The sequence below is a fragment of the Geotrypetes seraphini genome, chromosome 13 (genome assembly GCF_902459505.1).
Source record: "Geotrypetes seraphini chromosome 13, aGeoSer1.1, whole genome shotgun sequence".
Lineage (NCBI taxonomy): Eukaryota > Metazoa > Chordata > Amphibia > Gymnophiona > Dermophiidae > Geotrypetes > Geotrypetes seraphini.
The window spans coordinates 1,648,064-1,673,506 of NC_047096.1; the positions used below are offsets into that span (position 1 = coordinate 1,648,064).

General features: G+C 47.1%; 1 protein-coding gene across 7 annotated transcripts; it reads right to left on the reverse strand.

Moving 5' to 3' along the window:
- Window positions 1-3,072: 3,072 nt before the first annotated feature.
- LOC117347814 lies at window positions 3,073-18,503 on the reverse strand. Of its 7 annotated transcripts, XM_033919214.1 has the most exons (12): window positions 18,407-18,503; window positions 16,953-17,040; window positions 15,733-15,832; window positions 13,599-13,636; window positions 13,421-13,505; window positions 13,274-13,332; window positions 11,919-12,211; window positions 11,222-11,283; window positions 9,749-10,643; window positions 9,198-9,673; window positions 8,374-8,493; window positions 3,073-3,827 (listed from the first exon to the last, which is right to left on the reverse strand). In XM_033919214.1, the coding sequence occupies exons 3-12, from the start codon at window positions 15,808-15,810 to the stop codon at window positions 3,636-3,638; spliced, it is 2,298 nt and encodes a 765-aa protein (XP_033775105.1). In that variant the 5' UTR covers window positions 15,811-15,832; window positions 16,953-17,040; window positions 18,407-18,503; the 3' UTR covers window positions 3,073-3,635. The 7 variants fall into 7 exon arrangements, with proteins under 7 accessions (XP_033775105.1, XP_033775102.1, XP_033775103.1 ...); XM_033919211.1 differs by having other exon boundaries at window positions 3,082-3,827; window positions 9,198-10,643; window positions 18,407-18,498; XM_033919212.1 differs by lacking the exon at window positions 18,407-18,503 and adding an exon at window positions 18,299-18,317 and having other exon boundaries at window positions 3,082-3,827; window positions 9,198-10,643.
- Window positions 18,504-25,443: the final 6,940 nt, after the last annotated feature.

Here is a 25,443-nt window from a genome sequence, read left to right on the forward strand (position 1 = left end):
CATTTTCTTGAGATAGGTAAGTTTCCCATTGATGGAGGAATGCTATGCTTGCATGCAGCCAGTTTTAGTTTTCTTAAGATGTTCTTGGTGAGATTCTCGTGTTCCAAGCCCTCCTGTGCAGCCTCCCACTTGTGTCTCTTTCCAGAATCTGGAGGAGTGACAACACAGGGACAGGACAGTTTCACTTTTGGCGAGGGAATGGGCTCTGATTTCTCCGAGTCCTAGAACTGCTGGCTCTTCATTTAGCCGAGCTCCATGTGTCACTTTCAAGCGCTTTGTCCAGGCAATCTGTGTATTGACTAGTGTCTGCCATCACCAAGATTTCACAGCGAGTACTGTTGGAACCAAGGAAGGAAGGAGGCACCAGGAAATGTTCCCACAGGGATCAATTGTAGAACTCTCATAGGCAGGCACCAAGCACAGAGCTCTCCAAGCTACCAACTAAAAAGCACCCAATTTCCACCACTTTTCTTACGTGGCTGGGGATTCCCAGTCGTGGAACGACTCCTTACTTTTCACTAACAGGTGTTTTCTGAGAACAGCAGGAGGGGTTATGGATTTGAAATACTGCCTTTCTGCATTAGAGCGTTTCAAAGGAAAAATAAAAACATTTTTATTCAAAGAAGCCTTTAACCTATCCTCTTTTTTTTCATCCCCCACCCAATGTCTTACCCTTAAATGACTCTTTAGTCTATTTGACATGTACTTCCTACCCTTTATCCCTCTCGTTACAGTACGTCTCTTTGTTATAGTCTATGTAGACCGCTTAGAAGCTCGATAAGCAGCATTTCAAATGCTAATTTCCATTTATTACCTGCAGGTACGTTCTCTGCCACTAGTGGGCTCTTAATCTAAGTTTTTGTATCTGGGGTAATTGAGGGTTATGTGAGTTGCCCAGAATTGAACCCAATTCCCCAGGTTCTCTCTCACTGCACTAACCACTAAGCAGAGGCATAGTAAAGGGGGGAGGGGTCTGCCCTCCCCTCCCCTCCCCAAGCCCTACACAACATGCGGCCCCAAATGTCTCTCGCTCCGCACTCTTGCTCTTCCCTCCTAGTCTCGCCTTTAAAAGCGCAGCCATCGCTGCTTTCAAGGACCAACAAACTAATTACGGCAGCCTGCAGAGCGAACCACACATGTTCCCTCTGCCACGGTCCCAACCCTGATGTCAGAGAAGGGGCGGGAACGTGGTTCGGAGGCCAACAGCAGCCTGCTAGGTTCGCTCTGCAGGCTGTCATAATTAGCTGAGTGGCGGACCGCGGAAGACAACCTCTCTCGCTGGATGCGGGAAGCAGCAGAAGGCCCTGCACGTCGTGAGGGCCCCAGTGGAACGTTGAATCAGGACACCAGGGGGAGAGAGACTGATAAGGACCTTTAGGAGGGGTGGGAAAGTAGACTTGAAGACAGAGAAAGGCAGGGCAGATGCTGGACTAGAGGAGGTAGAGAGGGGAAATACCCTGAACCGAGGAGAGAGAGATGCTAAGCCCTGGTGAGGGGGAAGACAAAGACAGTGAGAGAGACAGAAAGACCTGGATCAAAGGTGGGAGGACTCAAAATTAGCAGAAGGAAGATAGAGAGAGGGAGAAACCTGAAACATAGGGGAGGCAGAAGAGAGGTGGAAAGATTCTGGACCAGGGAGGGAGGAAGGAAGGAGAAACAGAGAAAGACCTGGAAGAATGGAGAACAAATGTTGGAAGGGGGGGGGGGGGCTGATGCTATGGGACTATGGGAGGTGCAGACAGAGGGGGAGAGACCCTGAGGAAGAACAGAGAGATAGAAGATCATAACAGAGGAGGGAAACCTGGAACAAAGGTGGTAGTAAGTACAAAGGAGAACTGACACCGGATCTGGGGAGGGTGTAAGCAGAGGGACCCAAAGGGGCTGGGGTTGGATTGGGAAAGAAATGTTGGATGCACAGTCAGAAGGAAGTCCAACCAGAAACTAGATAAATCACTAGACAACAAAGGTAGGAAAAATGATTTTATTTTCAATTTAGTGATTGAAATGTGTCAGTTTTGAGAATTTATATCTGCTGTGTGTATACATGAAAAATTGAAAGGAAAAAAATTGCATTACAATTAGTAAAGGGGGTGGGATTTGGGGTAGAGCTTGGGTGGGTTTAGGGCAGAGCCGCCGCCAGGGCCTCTCCTCTTCCGCCCTCTTCCCTGCTGGCGTCTCAGGGCCCATCTGTGCATGCGCAGATATCAACGTGGTGATGACATCACGGTGACGTCCACGCACTTCCGGGTCCCGCACCTAGGAAATGATGTCAGAGGGGGAGCCGACACAGGAAGCAAGTTGGTGATGCTGCTCGCACCAGGAAAGTTGAAGGGGGGCACAGAAGAGGCACCACCACCCTCAGGAAACCCACCTGCCTCTGGTTCCACTGCTTCCCTCTTACACTTCCTACTGTAGTTACAGGACAGAACACAGACAAGTCGCATCCATCCAAAACCCACAGCTGCACTCTCCAGCCATTCAGCTTTGCACGTACAGAGCTGCGATGACTGACGATGCTAGAAATTCTGCAAGCTTGGAGAGCTTTAGTTACCCTTTTTCTAATCTAAAGAGGGACAGATATTATCACTCCCGTAAAAGGATTAACATGATGCTGTCCTCAGAGAACATCCTGTATTACTCTGCAGCAAAAGCAAAGAATGTCCATTGAACGAAAGGTTTCAGCTCATTTCCAGCTTCAAAGGTTGTAACATGAAGTGGAGGAAAAAGCCCCCCATCCCTGCCCATCTGATACATCCCAAGTGGAAGGCATTCTCCTGATTCAGTTATCCATACCCTCACTACTCTGCAATCTTTCTGAAATCAAACTAATGTACAAAACACAATTAAATCGACTTCAGGTGTATACTAAGTCCTTCTGTCTGTCTGTGCGTTGATTGCTGAGGGTGGGGTTGCTGGTTGGGATAGGGATGTCTTAAGAGGCTGTGGAGGATATCAAAACCCAGTCCTCCATGGGGGGTGGATCTTATTGCAAAAGCTTGTTTGTACATTTGCCTCTGTTTATGGTTGTTTCTTGTTAATAAAAAGATTTGAACAAAAACCCCCACAAAGGTGGCTACTGGAAAAGGGAAGCTCTTTGGCCTCTGGCTTTCATCCAGTGTTGTTCTCAGCTCCCCCGTCTTTGAACTATCTCTGGGCCTTGGACTGGACTTCAGGCTGGAGCCACAGCACATTTCAATCTCCCTGGGAGCTGAGCGGAGTCAGAGGAAACCAGAGACGGGGCAGAGGAGAAAGCTTAGTGGGGATGAAGGAGGTTCAGATTAGGGGTGGGGCAGAAAACCTTGGACAAGGGTGTGCATTTGAAGTTTCAACTTGGTTTTAGCTGCACAAGTCACTCTGAATAGGTCTGAAGAGCCAGAGGCCCCTCTGTACCCTAAGAATGGCAACTGCTTGGGCCACTGTTTGGTTCTGACACTAAAAGTATCCGTGGCTTGAAAACTAGTGAAGATGATCAGCTCAGGAGCTGCAGAAAAATCTCCCAATACCAAAAGCCAAAAACTCTCATTTGTACTGAAAAGAAACCCCCTCCCCACCCCAACTTAAACCACCACCAGATTTTGGCTAATCCTTTTATTCTCCTAATGAGTGGTTTACATAGCATAAATTTCCAGACATGGTCAGCCCACAGCGTGTCCAACAGTGTTCACATCGTATCTCTCAATGAAGCTTTTCAGCTCACGCACACAGCGCCTTCCCAGCTCTCGCAGACTCGCCCGCACTGCTGCCACCATGGTTGTTTGCATGGAGGGCTCCTTCTCCAACAACATGCTTGCCACAAAGACAAAAGCCCTGCAGTCCTGCTGGTACGCCTGCAACAAACAGTGAGCCAATGACAGTATCTGCGGGAAAGAGCGGGAACCGTATGGTCTCGTGACAAGCACATGGACCACACGGTTAGTAACCTATCGCTAACAGTCCTAACTGCCCCACTCCATTAAGAAATCAACAATGATAAGATGCAGACAGCAGTCCAGCAGTGAGACTGGGTCTATTCAGTTTTTGCACAGAGTGTCACTAGTTTGATTATCTCCCAGTTGGTGAGAGGTCATACATGTGTACCTGATGCAAGGAGCTCCTTGCACTCAGGGAATGGGTCTGATCTCTGGAGGCAGTCAGAGAAGTACATAAAGGAGACCTACAGGGAGGCTGTAGAGAAGTCCCATCTCCAGTCTGGCTGCCTCAGAGGAGAAAAGCTCACCTGAAAGGAGAGTATCACTTGGAAAGGCAGAAAATGAGCCTGTAACCAGGACCTACCCTCCAGGCGATACAATATCCTCTTGTACCAAGGCTGTGTCTCCAGAAGCTTTTGCCCAGGAAGGGTTAGGATGGCCATTGTAATTGGAGATTCAAGCATTAGGCATATCGATAGCTGGTGAATGTGAGGATCACTTGGCAAATCTCACACATCACCTAGCTAAGATTTTAGACAGTGCTGGGGAGGAGTCTGCTGTCTTGGTACATGTTGGTAGATGATACAGGAAAATGTGGGTGGGAGGGAGGCTGATAATTTTATTCTTATAAACCACCACAACATCCCAGTTCTAGGCGGTACACAGAAAAGAGAACCAGTACTCGGGAAATAGCAACCCGCCGAAACGGGGATGAAAAAAAATCTGGTCACTGCAGGTACGGGAACAAGGCCATTCACCACCCCGTGGAGCAGTGAATGGCCTTGTCCACACAGTTAATTGAGAGAACATGCACAAAATACTTTAAAATCTGATCACGCGGTCCATGCATCTCCCTCCTTTACCTTCGCTGGCGATTTTCCTCTTAACAAGCAGCCGGAGCATTTCCTTAAGTCGCGTGCGGCTGGCTGCCTGAAACTTCTCTGCTCTGATGCAACTTCCTGTTTCCGGTTGCGTTAGACGAGACGTTTCAGGCAGCCAGCCGCACGTGACTTAAGGAAATGCTCCGGCTGCTTGTTAAGAGGAAAATTGCCAGTGAAGGTAAAGGCAAGGGAGGGAGGGAGATGCATGGACTGCAGCGGGCGAGAGGGAGGGAGGGAGGGAGGGAGGGAGGGAGGGGGCTGCTACTGGGGACAGAGGACCCAGCTGAAATGAACCTTTTTAAATAAATATATATTAGTTTCCCATAGAGCTTGGGAGGAAAAAAAGACAACAAAGCAAAACTGGCTGAGGAGTAGGAAAGAGAAAGGGCAGAGGACAGGCAGGTGAGCCAGATGCTGGAAGCAGGGGAGAATGAGGGAAAGAAGCTAGAGGGTTGGAGAGGAGAGAGACACATTGGTGTGGAAGAGAGGGAAAATTTGGACACAGGAAGGTAATAGAAAGAGGGGAAATTATGTGCATGGGGCATAGGGACAGAGACATAAAGGGGAGAAATATGGGAGAAAATTACATGTATGGGGCAAAGCAGCTCCTGACTGGTGAGGCCCGACTTTAATACAGGAAGAGGCGGTCGGAGCATACAGCAAGTGATTTCCTTCACTCGCCGGCACTCCGGCTGCCCTCTCCTGCCTCTCCAGCTGCCCTTTCCTGCCTCCCCTTCGCGGTTGGAAAATACCACGAATAACCGGGACCGCGAACTGCGAATTCGCGGGGGAGCACTGTATACAGATACAGAGGGGAGATATTAGAAATGGGGAAAATAGGAACACAGAAGGGAGATGGATTGTGCGGATGGGATTAGATGGTTGACGGGGACCGAGCTTACGGGGATGGGGACAAATTTTTTCCCCGTGTCATTCTCTAGTTGCAATAAAGATCACTTTAGACCAGGTGTCTTTAAATACAGAGCAGATGGGTTTTTAAACTAGAAAGAAACTAGGGAGAAGGCCAACAGACACTCAATGTATGTTTAAAAGATATCAGCAAAAGAAGGAAGATTATTGATAGGGAGGTTGCAATAAAGACCACTGTAGTCTTTAAGTACAGAGCAGACGGGTTTTAAAAATGGCAAATTATCACTGTCAACTGCTAAGCAAATTGTAAATAGGAATAAACACTGAAATATTTGTATACAAATACCAGAAGCTTAAGAAACAAGATGGGAGAGTTGGAATATATTGCACTAAATGCAAACATATGATAGGCATGTCTGAGACCTGGTGGAAAGAAAATAATCAACGGGACACTGTCATACCAAGATACAAACTATATCACCATGATAGGGTGGATTGAATTGGTTGACATATAGCATTATATGTTACGGAGGGCCTTAAATCAAATGGACTGAAAATTCTACAGGAGCAGATACACACCTTGGAATCCCTATGGGTAGAAATTCTGTGTCTAAGAGGGAAAAGGATAGCGATAGGAGTGTACGTTATTGCGGTATATAAGCTGTTATTATTATTATTAATATTACTACCATCTCCCTGACCAGGATGAACAGACATGCTGAAATGTTATCAAAAATTAGGGAGGCTAACAAACTGGGTAACACAATAATAATGGGTGATTTCAACTACCCCGATATTGACTGGATAAATGTATCTAGGGAGATAAAATTTCTCGATGAAATCAAGGACAAAAGCGTGCGAGAATTTGGCACGCCGACATGGCAGCGCAGACAATTCAGCGCAAGACCAAAAAGTTACTTTTAAAGAGCTCCGATGGGGGTGTGGGGGGGAGCACCCCTTATTATAGAGAAAACTTAACTTTTTCCTAAAAAAAAAAAAAAAAAAAATCAGGAAAAAGTTGTTTACTCTATAATGGAGGGTTCCAACTCCCCCCCCCCCCCAATGACAGCACGAGGAGTATGAAGTAAGAGCTCTTTAAAAGTAACTTTATAGGCGGCGTGCTGGGGTCTTGCGCCGAAGTCCCGCACGCGAATGACTATGAACCTTGATTATGAAGCAGCTGGTTCAGGAATCGACAAGAGGTGAAGCAATTCTAGATGTAGTTCTTAGTGGAGTGTATGAATTGGTGAGGGAGGTAACGATGCTGGGGCCGCTTGACATGATCAGATTTGATATAACCCTTGATATAAATTCACACAGAAAATCCAAAACAACAGCATTTAACTTTAAAAAAGAAGACTATGATAAATGAGAAGAATGGTAAAAACAAAAACTTAGAGAAACAACTGGAAAGGTCAAAAATTTGCTTCATGTGTGGAAGTTATTAAAAATGTCATCCTGGAAGAGCAGATCAGATCTAGTCCATGTATTAAAAAAAGAAGAAAAACCAAATGACAGCAAGCACGAAGGAAGCTGACCTAGTATGGCTATCCTTATAAACACAAAACCCTGCAAACAGGATGCTGGGAATTATTAAAAAAAGGGATGGTTAACAAGATTAAGAATGTTATAATGCCCCTGTATCGCTCCATGGTGCGACCTCATCTGGAGCATTGCGTTCAATTCTGGTCTCCTTATCTCAAGAAAGATATAGCGGTGGTAGAAAAGGTTCAAAGAAGAGCAGCCAAGATGGTAAAGGGGATGGAACTCCTCTTGTACGAGGAAAGACTAAAGAGGTTAGGGCTCTTCAGCTTGGAAAAGAGATGGCTGAGGGTAGATAGGACTGAAGTCTAGAAAATCCTGAGTGGAGTAGAACGGGTACAAGTGGATCGATTTTTCACTACGTCAAAAATTACAAAGATTAGGGGACACTTGATGAAGTTACAGGAAAATAGCTTTAAAACCAATAGGAGGAAAGTTTTTTCACTCAGAGAATAGTTAAGCTCTGGAACGCATTGCCAGAGGTTGTGGCAAGAGCGGATAGCGTAGCTGGTATTGACGATTTCCTGGAGGAAAAGTCCATAGTCTGTTATTGAGAAAGACATGGGGGAAGCCACTGCTTGCCCTGGATTGGTAGCATGGAATGTTGCTACTCTGGGGATTCTAATTAATTAATTAGGATTTTTAGGATTTTATATACCGCCTATCAAGGTTATCTAAGCGGTTTTACAATCAGGTACTCAAGCATTTTCCCTATCTGTCCCGGTGGGCTCACAATCTAGCTAATGTACCTGGGGCTATGGAGGATTAAGTGATTTGCCCAGGGTCACAAGGAGCAGCGCGGGGTTTGAACCCACAACTCCAGGGTGCTGAGGCTGTAGCTTCAACCACTGCGCCACACACTTCTAGAATCTTGTTACTCTTTGGGGATTCCGCATGGATTGTTGCTACTCTGGGTTTTGGCCAGGTACTAGTGACCGGCATTGGCCACCATGAGAACGAGCTACTGGGCTTGATGGACCCAATAAGGTTATTCTTATGTTCTTAACACTGGCTTTTCCCTGTCCAACCAGGCTGGGCCTAGCACACGCTCATATGGACTTTGCTTTGATGCTAACTGTAATACAGTGAATATGACCAAAACACATTTTGTGATGACTCTAATTTCAAGGTCCGCAGCCCCCTCACAATGTAACTCTGTGCTCATCACTTACCAGTTCAATAGCTTCTTTTTTAGCCAGTATAGCCACTGAACGAGGATCTCTTGTGGTGATCGTACCCAGAGTAGAATAGGTCTGACAAGAACTGCTGATGTTCTGTTCTTTAGAGATGATCTAAAATTACCCAAAAGAAATCTGTAAGTTTCATGAAATTGGAAATCTTTTGAACAAACATCACAGAGTTCACAGAAAGACATGTGAACCAGGTCCTAGCCCAGGTGAAAATTTGGGAGGGAGGGAATTGCCTAGGGCTCACAATTTAGGTGTTCTTCAATTATGGCCAACTCCTGCATTTCTGAGGTCAGTACAGTTAAGAAAAACTTATGTGTGCCCTATAATTCTATGCTGGTCAATATTCCTCCCTAGGCAAGTAAAGGAAAGTTTACTCTTTCCAAATATACCAGGACTAGGGGGCATGTGATGAAGCTACTAAATAGTAGATTTAAAATAAACTGAATAAAATATTTCATCACAGAACGTGTAAATAAACTCTGAATTCGTCGCCAGAAAATGTGGTGAAATCAGTTAGCTTAGCAGGGTTTTAAAAAAAGGGCTTGGATAATTTCCTAAAAGAGTAGTCCATAGGCCATTATTGAGATGGTTTAGGGAAATCCACTGCTTATTCCTAGGATAACCAGCATAAAATATGTTTTACTACTTGGGATCTAGCTAGGTACAGTTGGGACCTGGGTTGGCCACTGTTGGAAACAGGATACTGGGCTTGATGGACCTTCGGTCTGTCTCAGTACAGCAATTCTTATGGTCTTATAATGCTTGGGTACTGAACTTTTGTAATAACCTAATCAGGATGAACCTACCTTGGCCATGCCTGAGGCTGCTCCTATGTCACATCTTCCTCTGATGGCACTTTCTGGCATCTCAATCCGCGCTCGCTTCTCTCCAGGTCCAACTTCATTACCTCCTATGGTTCTTTCCGGGACTGTCTTGATCCAAGCTTGTTTCTCTCCAGTTCCATCAGTACTACTCCATCCTCCTCCAATGGTGGTCTCTGGGACTGTCTTGATCCAAGCTTGTCTCTCTCCAGTTCCATCAGTACTACTCCATCCTCCTCCAATGGTGGTCTCTGGGACTGTCTTGATCCAAGCTTGTCTCTCTCCAGTTCCATCAGTACTACTCCATCCTCCTCCAATGGTGGTCTCTGGGACTATCTTGATCCAAGCTTGTCTCTCTCCAGTTCCATCAGTACTACTCCATCCTCCTCCAATGGTGGTCTCTGGGACTGTCTTGATCCAAGCTTGTCTCTCTCCAGTTCCATCAGTACTACTCCATCCTCCTCCAATGGTGGTCTCTGGGACTGTCTTGATCCAAGCTTGTCTTTCTCCAATTCCATCAGTACTACTCCATCCTCCTCCAATGGTGGTCTCTGGGATTGTCTTGATCCACGCTCGTTTCTCTCCAGCTCTTTTAATACCATTTCTTTCTCCTTTGATGGTACTCTGTGGGATCTCCTTGATCCATGCTCGCTTCTCTCCAGTTCCATCTGCATCAACTTCTCTTTTTTCAGTGATGGTCTCTGGGATCTCCTTGATCCATGCTTGGTTCTCTCCTGATTCACCAGTATCATTCTTTCTTCCTTCGATGGTAGTCTGTGAGATCTCTTTGTTCCATGCTCGTTTCTCTCTAGTTCTATTAATACCATTTCTTCCTCCTTCGATGGTACTCTGTGGAATCTCCTTGATCCATGCTCGCTTCTCTCCAGCTCTATCTGCATCAACTTCTCTATTTTCAGTAATGTTCTCTGGGATCTCCTTGATCCATGCTTGTTTTACTCCTGGTCCATCAGTATCATTCTTTCCTCTTTCAAAGGTGTTCTCTGGGATCACTTTAGCCTGTATTTGTCTCTCTCCAGCACCATCATCACCACTTCCTCCTCCATGGGTGGAAGTCTCTGAAATCATCACCTTGATTGATGCTTGCTCTTCTCTACCTCCATCTGCATCAATTATCTCTGGGATCACCTTGATCAATACTTGCCCCTCTCCAGTTCCAAAAGCATCACCTTCAGCTCTGTGGATGGTGCTCTCTGGGATCACATTAATCCATGCTCGTTTCTCTTCAGCAACAAGAGTTGTTCCTCTTCCTTCAGTACCAGTCTCTGACTTTTCCCCAATCCATACCTTCTCTTCAATTTCTTTAACAGCAAAATCACTTTTTCCTCTTTCGGTGGTGGTTTCTGGCGTATTGATCCATGAATTTTTGTCTCCAGTTTGCTGCTTCTCTGGGCCTTTTCCCTCAGTAACATCCTAATTCAAAGAAGAGGCAGTGGTTTATTCACTGCAAAATACACATCAATTTAAGCACTAAAGACACTGAGGCAATACGTCTCTCCAATGTCTTAATTATCCTTCCCTACCAGCTCACCAATGCACTCCTCCATCAGCTTACTGGCTTCCTGGGACCTCCTTTCTACTTGCCCTCAGGTACCTGAGAGAATCCTGTGCCACCTAAAGGCTTCTTGCTTGGGTCAGTTTTGGATTTTCTTTCTATCTCCTAGATGGAATAATACTTTTCTCCTTTTGAGGAGAAAAATACTGCATATTCCACTAAGTGGAAAAAAAAAATAGAGACGTCTAGCCCTCTCCCATGCCTTCTCTGTGTGGGTTGCTTTTTTTTTTTTTTTTTGGTTAGGAGGGGGAGCCTGAGCCTATGAATGTAATGTATTCTGGGGTGGCTAGTACACTGAAAGAGTTTGAAATCCCTAATTACCACCCTTCAGTTCACATAGAACTAATCAAACCAGGAAATGGGATGGGTAATGTTCAGTGAAATCTAGAAACAGAGTTTAGAGATTGAAACAAATGAATATTCTGGAACTTCTTACCAGTAAGCTCTTCTCCTCTTGAGCAGGTATATCTTTTATGCATCGGACCGACCTACGGGCATCTGGCAAGACAGAAAAGAGGGTCCTGGAGAAAGATGCAGGTAGCATAGCAATCCTCACAAATGCCCCCTCCCCTATGAGTAGCACCAGCAAAGCAAGCAGCCTTCTCCCACCATCAGTCACACCAGCAACATGACCAAAGCTACAAGTGGCGACGTCTTAAAGCAGAACCCAGATCCACCCGGGGGGGGAGGGGGGCGGCCCATCAAATGTGCACAGGACAAATGCGTGCCAACAAATGCACCCCGACATTTGCATGCACGACAAATGCGCATACAGAATGGAAGGTCCGCCCCGACAGGATACTATTTTGTCTTTTTTAGGGTTACAAAGTAACCCTCTTTTTTGAGGGGGGAGGAACCCACCCCCACTACACTTAAAATATTCACTTCCTATCTAGTGTTAGGGTCAGGTTTACAGCATGATTATGGGAACCCTTTTAGTGGATATCTGGAAGGCCCTGATTTGCTGAGACTCCTCTTGGGAGGGGCTTGAGGCGCTTCAAGCCCCTCCCAACAGACAGTTGTCCTGTGCAAATTTGTCGGTGTACCCCCGGGGTAGGGTTCCCTTATCCAGTCTCAAAGAGATCCAGCCTTGGGGAAGAGAAGGCCTGCATGCAAGAATTAAATGGTTGTACCTTTCTTGTAATGCCTTGTTGGGGTGTATTTTCCTTGAGCGTTGTCTTGGGGTTCGTAGCTTGTGTCGCTGTGCTGGAAGGGCCTGGAAGAGACGTGTTTCTTGTGGTAGCTTGTGTGTAGCTCGTAATAGCCCCTTTGTCTTTCTGAACGTTCTTCACTGTAACTCCTCTCCCAGAAACCTCTCTGTTCCCTGTAATCATGCTCCCGGAAATCCCTCTGGTCCCTATAGCTGTTTTCCCGGAAGCCCCTTCGTTCCCTGTAGCATCTCTCTTCCTTGAAGTCCCTTTGTTCCCTGCATGAGAATCTACAGTTAGTCCCGAAGGCCAAGATCTGCACTCGACCGACTCGTGTGGATTCAAAGGAAGGGGGGGAGGGGGTAATGCTGGCAGGAATGTGCCTGGCTGCGAGAGGGGTTGTGAAAGGAAAGTGGAAAATGGGGGAGATGATGCAACATGATAAACTGAAGAAATGAAGAGAGAAGTTTGATAATGTTGATGATAGAGAATGACACAGGGACAAATTTTTCCCCATCCTTGAGGGAACTCATTTTCCCATCCCGTCCCGGTGAGTTCTTTTCCTGTCCCTGCTCCATTCCTTTAAGCTCCATCCTCATCTGTACAAGCCTCAAAGACTTTAAAATCCTAAGTAGCAACATTCTAGAGCTGAGATTGTGATGTCATAACGCCTCATTCCACCAATGCCTAAGCTCCGTCCTCATCTGCACAAGCCTCAAACGCTTTAAAATCATAAGTGTTCGAGGCTTGTGCGGTTAAGGCAGAGCTTACAGGAATGGGGCAGGGACAGTGACAGTGACAAAACTCATGGGGACGGAATGGAGAAACTGAGTTCCTGCGGGGACGAGGATAAATTTGTCTCCGTGTCAATCTCTAGTTGATAACATTAGTTACTGCTGCCTGGAATTTGGGGGAGATATGGATGGAGTAGGTAGGATGGGGAGGGAGTTGGTGCTGGCCCAGATAGAAAGGTACTGGTAGGGAGAGAAGTGCACTGAAGGGAAGGTTGTTTTTAATTTTTTTAGGGGGGGGAAGGAATTCACTGGTATTTTCTATTGCAAAATTTCTGTTTTGATGCTGCTTGAAATTGACTAAAGTTTTTTTTTTTTTTTTTAAACCTGGGTTCACAAACAGAAAAATCGGAGAACAAAAAGTTTGACTTCTTTCTTAAAAGGCCACATCCAGGGTAACAGAAAAGTAGTGAGGAAGCTCTTTCCAAAGAACCAGGGGCTAGATATAGTCCTAGGCCTGAGTATTCACAAACCAGAGAGGACCCTGCATCTCAGAGCTTTCTCGAGCCACTCTGTAACCCTCAGTTGGTTCCCACAAGTGGGTCTCACCTCTTTCTTAAAGTCTCATGTGTCTGCTCTTGTCCACTCATGTTTTTGCCAATATTTTCCTATAATAAAGGGAAAGGAAACGGGGTGGGATTTGGTACATCGCCTTTCTATAGCTGCAATCAAAGCGGTTTACATACGATTTTGTACCTGGGGCAAGGGAGGGTAAAGTGACTTGCCCATTTTCCAATATTTAGGGGGGTTTTCCCCTACACAGGTTCTATCTATCCCAGCTCTGAAATACAGAATATTTTAAAGTCACACCCGTGGAGAAATACCAACACCCACACTCTCAGAAGCAGAAAATGTATCCCCTTGCTGGACTCACCTGCTGGTCTCATATTCATGGCATGAGCCCCAGTCAACCTTGAAACAAACAAACTGTCATTAAAAGACAGAAGTGGATGTGGCCTGTCTCTTTCGATGCCTTGGGCTGGGTGGCCCATGGGTCATAATGACGGAGCCTTAACAGACTTATTCCATTTCAACCTTTTATAGTGAAATCCTCTTTTCTGATCACAGATGTGGTCAGGTCTCTCGGGGTTACCTGGAATCACAGACTTACCGTATATACGTGAATATAAACTGATCCAACTATAAACTAAGGTAACACCCCCCCCCCCAAAAAAAAAAAAAAACAACCCAGGGGTTTATATTCAATTGCCCTACCTTGCACCCAGCCTTCCTTCCCGCCTCTCATGCCCACTGCAGACCTCCCTTAAGCCCTGGTGGTCCAGCGGTGAGCCAGAATGGGAGCGATCCTTCCCGCATCCTGTCCCACTGCACTGCCCTCCCACTCCAACATACCTTTTGAACCCTGGGGGGTCTAGCAGGTAGGAGCGATTTTTCTTCGCTCCTGCCCCGTGTGGAGCTGCAATCAGAAATGGCTGTGCAAGTTTCTGGGGCAGTCTCGCAAGTTCTCATAGTCTCACAAGACTGCCCCATTTCTTCTGGCTTCCCGTATCACCACATGCGGCTTCAGCTTAATCAGAATACAGCCATACAGGTACACTACAATGTCAAACGCTATGACTGGCTTCCCGTAGCAAGTCCATAAGATAAGGATCCGACCTTGCTTCATCGGGCCTACCACATCTGCTCTCCTACCCTATTCGCTGCTCTTGCAAGCAAATCTTCTAAAAAAACCACCACCCCAAAAACTTCCCATAATTGGCCCAGGTTAGACACTTCTCAAATGCCTGTGTCCTCACAAGAAATTCGTCAAAGGAATCAAGGCACAGATTTTTATCCACCTACATTTTCTAGGAACAGGGATTAGCAATTATACCTAATCCTTTTTCGCTTTTATGACTCAGTTTAAAATTTTTGTTGGAACTAGAAGTGTGTATTTAACGCAAACAACATTTTTATTGTTCACACACATACACCCCCGATTCCTTAGCTTTCCTGCTCGAGATCGCCAGGTGGCGGCATCAATTCACATCCTGCTCCTCAAGAAAGAAAGTTACATCTGACAGGGCAAAAAGCAGAAGAGAGGAGACTCTGGGGCCTGCAGAGAACAGCAAATGTGAACGGCTGCCACTGCCTGGCAATGTCTAGCAGGCAAGTTAAACTTGGGGGAAGGGATATGAGTGCAAGAGAGAGTGGGGGGGAGGGTTATGATGGATATCAAATGTGGGGGGGGGGAATGAAAGTGGACAACAGGAGGAAGAGAGAGGTTTGCATTTGGGGAAGGAGAAGGAGGGAGTGATGCAGGAAAAAAGAGAGAGAGATCTTGGAACTGCAATGAAACCCCCTCCTTTACAAAGAAGCCACACTAGTGCCAGCCGCGGCGGTAACAGTTTGGATGCCCATAGGAGCTACTAGAGTGGCTTTGTAAAGGAGGGGGAAGTTAAGTTTTTCTTTCTTTAATTTAATTTGAATTGTTGAAAAGTTTTTTTGCAATAAATTTTATGAAGGCAAGAGACCCAATGAAGAAACGGATGGCTGTGAGGTGATTTTATGAATGTTTCCAGAGGATCTCTGAATGCCAGAAATGAGATGAAATATCAATTTCTTCTGATTTAAAATGCTCTCTCACTTGATGAACTGTTAAGCTGGATGCATGTTTGGTCCCATGCTAGAATTCATCACGATTAAATCAAGCAATTTCATTTTTTAATCCCACCTCTAGATGGAACTAATAGTTCTATAACTTTCTAATCACTTTGTCCACCTTACCTACGTTCTGAGCCTACATTTTCTACTTTATATATCCAATTTCTGCAGATAAAACAAATAAAATCAATTCTGTCCTGGTCAAGCCTCCCCTTCACATCACACCCAGAATGCCTGAAGAGAAGCGAGTCACGCTTCCAGGATCCTACAGTCAGCTAATCTAAGCAACAAGAGGCCAAAATCAGAACTTAGAGGGTTAAAACGGCCCAGATAAAAGAAAGACCTTTCTGCAGTTGCTGCCTTTCCCTCCCCGTCTCTTCCTCAAGGCCAAACAGAAAACTTACATCCCGAGCATGAGGAAAACTGCTCTTGTATCCTTGTGACCAGCCTCTGCCTCTTCTGTAACTATCATATGGAAACATCCTGCCCTGGTAGCAGCAGTCTCTGAAAAAAAAAAAAAAAAAGAGAGAAAACTGGGCTCCGAGTCCACAGAGAGACACATTCCGCTGGACTTCCTGCCGACGAGTCTCATGTACTCATTTACAAAAGATTTGCACCACCTTAAGTAACACAGTGTAAACGTTTAAAACAATCCATTGCAGATAACACAAAACTATTCAAAGTTGTTAAAACACATGCAGACTGTGAAAAATTGCAGGAAGACCTTAGGAAATTGGAAGACTGGGCGTCTAAATTTCATCTGCCATTTGATGTGGACACAAACGCAAAGTGATACACATCGGGAAGAATAATCCAAATCATCGTTACCCTATGCTAGGGTCCACTGAAGGAGCCAGTACCCACTGGATGTCATTGTAAACAATACACTGAAATCTTCTACCCAGTGTGCGGCGGTGGCCAAAAAAAGCTAACAGGAAGCTAGAAATTATTAGGAAAGAGATGGTAAACTATGCCCCTGTATCGCTCCATGGTGCGACCTCACCTTGAGTATTGCATTCAGTTCTGGTCACCTTATCTCAACAAACATATAGCGGCACTAGAAAAGGTTCAAAGAAGAGCGACCACGATGGTAAAAGGGATGGAACTCCTCTCGTATGAGGAAAGACTAAAACGGTTAGGGCTCTTCAGCTTGGAAAAGAGACGGTTGAGGGGGGATAGGATTGAAGTCTACAAAATCCTGAGTGGAGTAGAACGGGTACAAGTGGATCGATTTTTCACTCCATCAAAAATGACAAAGACCAGGGGACACTCGATAAAGTTACAGGGAAATACTTTTAAAACCAATAGGAGGAAATATTTTTTCACTCAATGAATGTGTTTACAGTGGTTAGTGTACCTGGTTTAAAAAAAGGTTTGGACAAATTCCTGGAGGAAAAGTCCATAGTTGCTATTAAGGCAGACATGGGGGAAGCCACTGCTTGCTCTGAGATTAGCAAGATTCCACGCTACCACTCTTTGGGAGCTGGATTGGCCACTATGAAGAAGGGATACTGCGGAGATGGACCGTCGGTCTGACCCAGTAAGGCTATTCTCCTGTTCTTATGACATCTACCCAGGACATAACATTTAGGGCTTCCAACCATCATACAGGCTAAGTAGTTACCTGGAGCAGCAAAGGCAGTCGCAATTAAAATAGAGCACCAGGTCCTGACACCCACCCAAACTTTAGATCAGTCACTGCTCCTTTTTACCTGCAGGAAGATGACAAAAGAGTCCGTTTACCCCTGGTACTGTAACATTTATTTATGTACAAAGCAGAAATGAAATATTTCAAAGTATGATGCCCAACGTGCATTTTTATAGGAAGGATGGTGTTCAGATGATAACAACTGTTTAAAAATCTTAAGGGGGAGACATGCAAGGCAGGATTAAAGGGCAGGCCAAGTAGGCACATGCCTTGGGTCCGGAACACTGCCTGCTCTGATGACGTCAGCGTAAACTGCCTCCAGACCCCTAAATACTGCCCCCTCCTGCCTTCTTCATTGTTCAGTGCGGCCGAACTCGCAGTCTTCAAAAGGTCACGGGCAGCGGTTGCTACATGCTGCCTGCAGCTGACCCAGATGCTGAGGGAAAGTTTCTGGGTCAGCCATGGGCAGTGTGTAGGAACCGCTGCCTGTAACTTTTGGAAGCCTGCGAGTTTGGATACATTCAATAATGAAGGAAGGAGAAGGTGCTACTTGAATTTCTGGAGCCGGGCCCAGAGGTACACTCTCACAGGAGGGGGCGATGAAGTGGAGGAGGGGTCAGGTCTAGTGTACTTGGATGTCTAGTGCCCACCAAAGAATTAATCCTGCTCTGGGGCAATGCCAGTAGTCCAACGATTAATTTGAGGTGGGGGTGCAAGGCTGAAGAGCTGAAGATCACAGTATCAGGAGTTGTAGAACTAGGAATGATTAGTAGAGCAGTGGAGGTGACGATGTATGTTCCCTCTACGCCAGGGATCTCAAAGTCTCTCCTTGAGGGCTGCAATCCAGTCGGGTTTTCAGGATTTCCCCAGTGAATATGCATTGAAAGCAGTGCATGCACAAAGATCTCATACATATTCATTGAGGAAATCCTGAAAACCCGACTGGATTGCGGCCCTCAAGGAGGGACTTTGAGACCCCTGCTCTACGCTGAGCAATCGCTCATATGCTCTACTTGCAAATCTGGAAAATTGTTGGTTTTTAGAACTTGTCACTCAGGAGAAAACATTTGCAACCCTTCCCCCCCCCCCAATCCTGCATGAAATGGGCTTAAGGTAAGTGGTAAAGTTCTTTTAGGGCTTATCATGCTTTGATTAACAAATATATTTTCTGCCAAGTGTTTTGGAGACTTCAGCAAATGTGGAACATGTGGAAAGGCTAAACCTAAGTTACTAGTTGGGACCCAAGGTGTGAAGATTATTGGAGGGGGTCTGGCTGAACTGTGGAGCTAGTGAGATGAGTCCAGGTCCCCCCCCGGACTAACCGGGCTGCTTCAAAGGGCCCCACCCCCTGCAAGCCCAGGGCCGAGCTGCCAGCGTTGCAAAGAGCGGATCCGCCTTTTACCCGAATGCATCCCCGCCCCACACCTTACCTGCTGCAGCCGCGCCGGGATCCGCTGGCTCGAGGAAAAGAAACATGTGCACGCCCCTCCCCCGGCCCGGCGCACGTGCTCCTCCTCCCGCCCCGCCCCCTGCTCAAAGGACCGCTTTGCACGTTAAGAGCAGGGGCGGGGCCGCTACCTAGACAAATGCAAGACCCCCCCTCCCCGACTGCAAGGCAGTGGGCTGCAGCTCTCTCCAGAGCACTTTCAGCCCTCTAGGGAGGACATTCCGATCTCCTGCCAGGAGAATTAAGCTGAAAAACTTGATGACCTGGGCCAATTATGCCCACCCAAGGAGCTGCTGAGCCGGACCTATCAGGAAATGGGTTGATTGGGCCTTTGCATCGTGACCTGGAACAATCAGGAATTGCCCAACTTCCACCTTAGCCACCCACATGGGATTTCCTGGATATTAGCCAGAGGTCCAATGTGAGAGAGAATTGGTGGCTCCTAGCCCTGCAGAGGGAGTGGAAGGATGTCTTGATGGGTGGTGGTGCCACCCCGCCACATGTGCGCTCCCCCTTCCCTTCCCCCATAACTCTAGTTCACCGCCGCGAACAACAAGAACTTCAATGTTCTCCTTGCGACTCCATCGGCTCTCCCTCTGATGTCACTTCCTGAGTGGCACCCGGAAGTGACATCAGCGGGAGAGACGACGTGGTCACAAGGATCATGCTGAAGTTTGCAGCGGTGAAAAACTCGACGTACGGGGCAAGGGAAGAGGAGGGGTGTCAGAGCCCTGAAGCTGAGACCAGGCTCTTTATAGTGAATAATAGAAACATAGAAGATGACGGCAGAAAAGGGCTACAGCCCATCAAGTCTGCCCACTCTGCTTACCCACCCCCTGTCTATGCCCTAATGACCCAATTTCCTTATCTTGACCCTCGTAGGGATCCCACATGGGTATCCCATTATATTCTTAAAGTCTGGCACGCTGTCTGCCTCGATCACCTGCACTGGAAGCTTGTTCCAATGATCAACCATTCTCTCTGTGAAGAAATACTTTCTGGTGTCGCCATGAAATTTTCCACCCCTAATAAGTATCATTTTATTTCCATTTGCAATACAAATAGTGATGCAGCAGCTATTTTTATTCCGATAAAGAGGAGAGATCCAAGACGGAATGCTAGCAATTCAGAGTGGAGATTTTTCTCTGAGTTTCTATGTCAATTTCACCCTGTTTATAGACATATTTGATCAAATAATCTCCCTCCCACCCTTATCCTGGATTGGTACAATAATCTTTCCTATGGATCAAGGGGACCTATTCATGCATTCCAACTCGGGCTGGTCTAAAGATCAAACTTCTAAAGTCAGCTGTGGTTCAGTTTTGGGTCTGATCAGTCTGGTTCCTGTATATGTGCAGCAATCAGAAGCTGCCTTAAGGTCAACAATACGGTTGAAGCTGAATGGTAGGACTTAGGTCAATATCCTCCTCACAGGGGTAATGAATTTTCATCTCAGCCCCCACCAACATGGTGGACCGCCCCCTCCCCTTACTACGCCATAGCAACCATCTCTCCATACCAAACCATAGAGATCAGAAATTACAAAGCCTTATAATCTCTACCTAATACACAAAATATCCTCTCTAATCCATGCTTGAGAAAATCACACCCAGTCCCCAAGACGTTGCTTATACCATCGTTAACAGCACAATCCCCCCCCTTCCTTCCCTATCTCCTCCACACGACTGCTGCCTGATTCAGGGGAAAATATTTTGATTCGATTCGCCCTGTTGAATCGATTATTCGATTTGATTTCAATGACACAGTTTTTAAAGTTTAAACATTTTATTTAACCAAGGCAATATCATGTCAAAAACAGGAACATTCAATCTATAACATGGTTCATAGTCAGATGAGGACAAATGGGCGTAGACAAGTGAGCGCAAGAAACCTGCAAATGAAGAAATTTGGAAGTAGTGTCGCTCTCACCAAAGGCGAGTGAAATCCGCGCAAGACAAATACCTGTTATAGAGCAAGTTCTAGCAAGACCAGACCTTTACCTATAACGGACACACTCAGGCAGCGAAAGGAAGGCGGGCTGTTCTCAGCACATATAAAAGGAGCAAACGTAACCATAGTAACGAAAATGCATTCACATGACTTATATTCAAAGCACAAAGAAGCTAGGTAACCATAGTGATAAAATGTACTTGCAAAACAACGTCACTTTTACGTGACCGTGCACGTGATTGTGTTGTTAACCTTTTGTGGTGCGCTCCGCCATTTTGTGCTGCGCTCAATTGTCTTACGCTCAATTGTCATTGCGCTCAATTGTCATTGCGCTCAATTGTCGTAGTGCTCAGTTGTCTGTGTGCATATGTCTTGCGTGCATTTGACTTGCCACCCTATAATATAGCTTGAAAATTAGAAACATGGGGTGGTGCCAGCAGGGAAGAGGGCCGGAGAGGAGACGCAGGTGCCGGCTGATTGCCTATAGCAGTGTTTCTCAACTTCTTCAAGCCAAGTACGCCCTAAGCCTAACAAATACCAACTGAGTACTCACGCCCAAGCTCCACCCCCCTAATAGTACTATTGTAATGCAATTTTTTACATCCATTTTTCATATACACACAATATAATCTTAATATATCTAATCTAATCCTTAGGTTTGTATACCGCATCATCTCCACATTCGTAGAGCTCGACGCGGTTTACAGTAGGAGAAATAGGAAGGAACTACAACAGAGGGTTAGAGGTAGAAGTGGGAAGAAAATTTACAGGACTTGGGATGCCAAGATATAAGAGTTTCCTCGATTCCTAAGTTGGAGGGAGACTTACATTTTTTGAGAAAAGCCAGGTTTTCAGATGTTTGCGGAAAACTTGGAGAGAGCTCAAGTTCCGAAGAGGGGAGGTAAGGTTGTTCCAGAACTCAGTGATTTTGAAGTGGAGGGAGGTCCCTAGCTTTCCTGTGTGGGAAATGCCTTTTAGCGAGGGGAAGGATAGTTTTAATTTCTGGGAGGATCTGGTGGTATTATGGTTTGAGGAATTCCAAGAAAGAGGGATAAAGGGAGGGAGGATACCATATTGGATTTTGAAAGTTAAACAGGCGCATATATATTGGTATAATGGTAACCACAAAATTAACACACTGTAGGAAGAGAAAATGTTAATTATCATTTATATTTGGGGGGAGGGGTGTTCAAAAGAGGTCAAGGCAGATGACTTTAAAATATGCAATGTCACCTCACTAACAACTATAGAAAAATAGACAAATATAGTGCAAAATATAGACTGCAGGTATAAATTCTCAAAACTGATCACTAAATTGAAAATAAAATCATTTTTCCTATCTTTGTTGTCTGGTGATTTCATGAGTCGCTGGTTGCACTTCCTTCTGACTGTGCATCCAACATTTCTTTCTTTCTGCCTCCCGCATGCTTCCTCTTCTCTGGCCCTCATTCCATTCCCCAACCAACATCTCTTTCTGTCCCTCCATGAGTCCAACTTTTCTTCCTCTCTCATCCCCCAGATCATTCCCTTCCCCAACCAACATCTATCTCTCTCCCTCCATGAATTCAACTTTGTATTCTCTGCCCTCTTCCTCTTCCCCTGAGTGTGACATTTCTCCTTCCCTCCTTTCTGCCCTCCCCATCAAACTCTCTCTCCATGAGTCTAACACTTTCTGCCTTCTGCACGTTTCCTCTCCTCCAGACCTCATTTCCTTCCCCAATCAACATCTCTCTCTGTCCCTCCATGAGTCCAACTTTTCTTCCTGTCTCCTCCACCCCTATTAGCAACAAGTTTCGCTCTCTCGCTCTCACTGATCATCTGTCTTGAGAGATCCAGGCATCTCTCTACCCCCTCTATTTTCACATCCAACATTTCTTCCTCTCTCATCCCCCAGATCATGGACAGCATTTTTCACCACTGCCCACCAGCCCCATGCCCAATTCTCCTTCTATCACCCATCTCCAGCACAATGCCACATCTCTCCCTCCAACACTATGTCCAGCATTCCTCCTCCATGCATCCCTTTCAATCTGTCCCTCTCCACCACCATATCCAACATTTCTCCCTCTCATCCTTATCTCCCCCATGAATCCCTCTCTCCTCTCTCTGATCAATTTTCCTTTTTCTTCCTTTCCCCATATGCCACCATCTTTCCCTCTCACTCACACACTCATACCCAACAATTCTCCCTTTCTATTCCCTCCCTCCTATGTCCCAAGTTAGTGCCCCCTTCTCCATCCCTTCAGTGTCCTATATTCATGCCCCCCCCCCCTCCCTGCATGTAAGTAGTTGCCCATCTGTAGAAGCCACTGCTGTCTCCGGGAATTCCACCTCCTTGCCTGCCCCCAAAGCCGAACCAGTTCTTGTTCAAGCCGCACTCGCTCCTTCAGTCTTCCACAGCACTCCTTGCAGGGATGGCGCAGGCAGTGATTCACACACTGTACAAGGCTGACCCACAAGCCTTCTCTCTGACGTTGGAGAGGTTTCCGGGTCAGCTACTTACATGCAGTGTGGAAATCGCTGCCTGTGTTGTCCCTGCAAGGCACGTGCCACTGAAGACTGAAGGAGCGAGTGTGGCTCAAACAAGAACTGGGTCAGCTTTGTGGGGGAGGGGATGGGCAGGGAGGGAGGAATCCCTGGCTGCAGCAGGGGGTGGGCAGGAAGCTGAGATCCCCGGCAGTGGCAGGGGGCGGACAGGAAGGCGAGATTCCAGGTGGCTTCTACAGATGGGCGGGAATATCCTCCGTGGCAGCCAGGCTGCGTACCCTAACAAGTGGCCTGCGTACCCCTAAGGGTACGTGTACCATGTGTTGAGAAACACTGATCTAGTTGAGATAGCATTAGGGATTGCACTGAAATTCAGAAAGCCTCTGTTCAAAGTATTTTTTGATGGATCTTAGTTTGTCATTTTTGATTGTACGGTGGCTTTTCGGATAGGTGGTTATCAAATTCTACTCATGATTTGGGATTGTAGTTCTAATGGAAAGTCTGTGTCATCTACTATAACCCTTGGAGTGTAGTGTGAGTCAATTGAAGGTCCTAGCTCAAGGAAATTGCTTTAGTTCTTATTTAGTTTGAGGCTGTGGGTTTTCTATGATAGAAACATAGAAACATGACAGCAGATAAAGGCCAAATGGCCCATCTAGTCTGCCCATCCACTATCTCTTCTTCTCCCTAAGAGATCCCATATGCCTGTCCCATGCTATCTTGAATTCAGATACAGTCTTCATGTCCACCACCTCCACTGGGAGACTATTCAACACATCCACCACCCACTATAATAAGTACTTTTCACTGTTGGATTCAAAGTCTGTTCTGGACACTTGTGCTATGCTTAGTTAATTGATTAATTCTTTTTGGGCGAAGGGGGGATCTAATTGATCAATACTGGGAAGGGAGAAGGTGTTCACAATATAGACATTAAGGGCCTGATTCTCTGTAGGACGCTGATCTCGGTAGACGCCTAAAAGGCAGATGCCAATCACGCATCGGCGTCCTAAAGAGAATCGCATCTGCATCGCTGAACAGACACCTTAAATGTGGCCCAGCATTTTGCAGGTGTCTGTCTCGGGCCTATGGAAACGTGTAGATACGCTTAAGCACGCGCAAGGCCACTTCTGGCGTAACCATGCCCACGCCCTGATGTATCTCCGTAGACATGCTACGGGTACCCACAATGTAGGCATCCTTCCTTGAACAAGTTCTAAAACAAATGGCAATGGTAGGATGCCTACAACCGCCTGGAATTGGGACACGCGTTTCAAAAACCTGGCCCTGATGGTATTGCTAATAGTGCTTTAAGAGCTCAGTCTGACACTTTGACCATCATCAGTGTTATGTTTTTGGAAAGGCCAGCGTTTTACGGGAGTCCCCGCCTCCTCTCTGCTACGCCCTCCTTCCCCGCACTTTCCATTACCTCCTACCCCTTTCCCCTGCCCCGCCCCTTCTCTGTCATTGCTCCGTCTCTGCCCCATTCCCATCCCTATGCCATGCCCTCCTCCCCGCCCATGTCATCGCCTCCTACCCCTTTTCCCTGCCCCTTCTCTGTCATTGCTCTGTCTCTGCTCCACCCCCTTCCTCATGCCACGCCCTCCTTCCCCGCCCATGCCATCGCCTCCTACCCATTTTTCCTGCCCTGCCCCTTCTGTCATTGCTGTCTCTGCTCCACCCCTTCCTCGTGCCGTGCCCTCCTCCCCGCCCATACCATCACCTCCTACCCCACCCCTGCTGCGCCCCTTCTCTGCCCCAGCCTCCTATCCCTTTTCCCTGCCCTGCCCCTTCTCTGTCATTGCTCTGTCTCTGCTCCACCCCTTCCTCGTGCCATGCCCTCCTCCCCGCCCATACCATCACCTCCTACCCCACCCCTGCTGCACCCCTTCTCTGCCCCTTCTCTGTCATTGCTCTGTCTCTGCTTCACCCCTTTCCTGGTGCCATGCCCTCCTCCCCGCCCATGCCATCGCCTCCTAGCCCACCCCTGCCCTTTTTCAGCCCCACCCCCTTCCTTGTGCCACACCCTCCATCCCCGCCCATGCCATCGCCTCCTACCCCACCCCTGCCCTTTTTCAGCCCCACCCCTTCCTTGTGCCACGCCCTCCATCCCCGCCCATGCCATCGCCTCCTACCCCACCCCTGCCCTTTTTCAGCCCCACCCCCTTCCTTGTGCCACGCCCTCCATCTCCGCCTATGCCATCGCCTCCTACCCCACCCCTGCCCCTTTTCAGCCCCACCCCCTTCCTTGTGCCACGCCCTCCATCCCCGCCCATGCCATCGCCTCCTACCCCACCCCTGCCCCTTTTCAGCCCCACCCCCTTCCTTGTGCCACGCCGTCCATCCCCGCCCATGCCATCGCCTCCTATCCCTTTTCCCCGCCCCTTCTCTCTGCCATTGCTATCTCTGCCCCATCTCCTTCCCGCGCCATAGAATCCCGCCTCCGCTCCGCCCCCTTCTCTCTGCTCCACCTCCTGCCCATGCCCACTGCTCTCCGCCCCCGTGTTTACAAGCGAGAAAAGCCGAGGCACGTGCCTTGCGGAACGGCGCAGAAACGGGGACAACCAATCCGAACGGACGCAT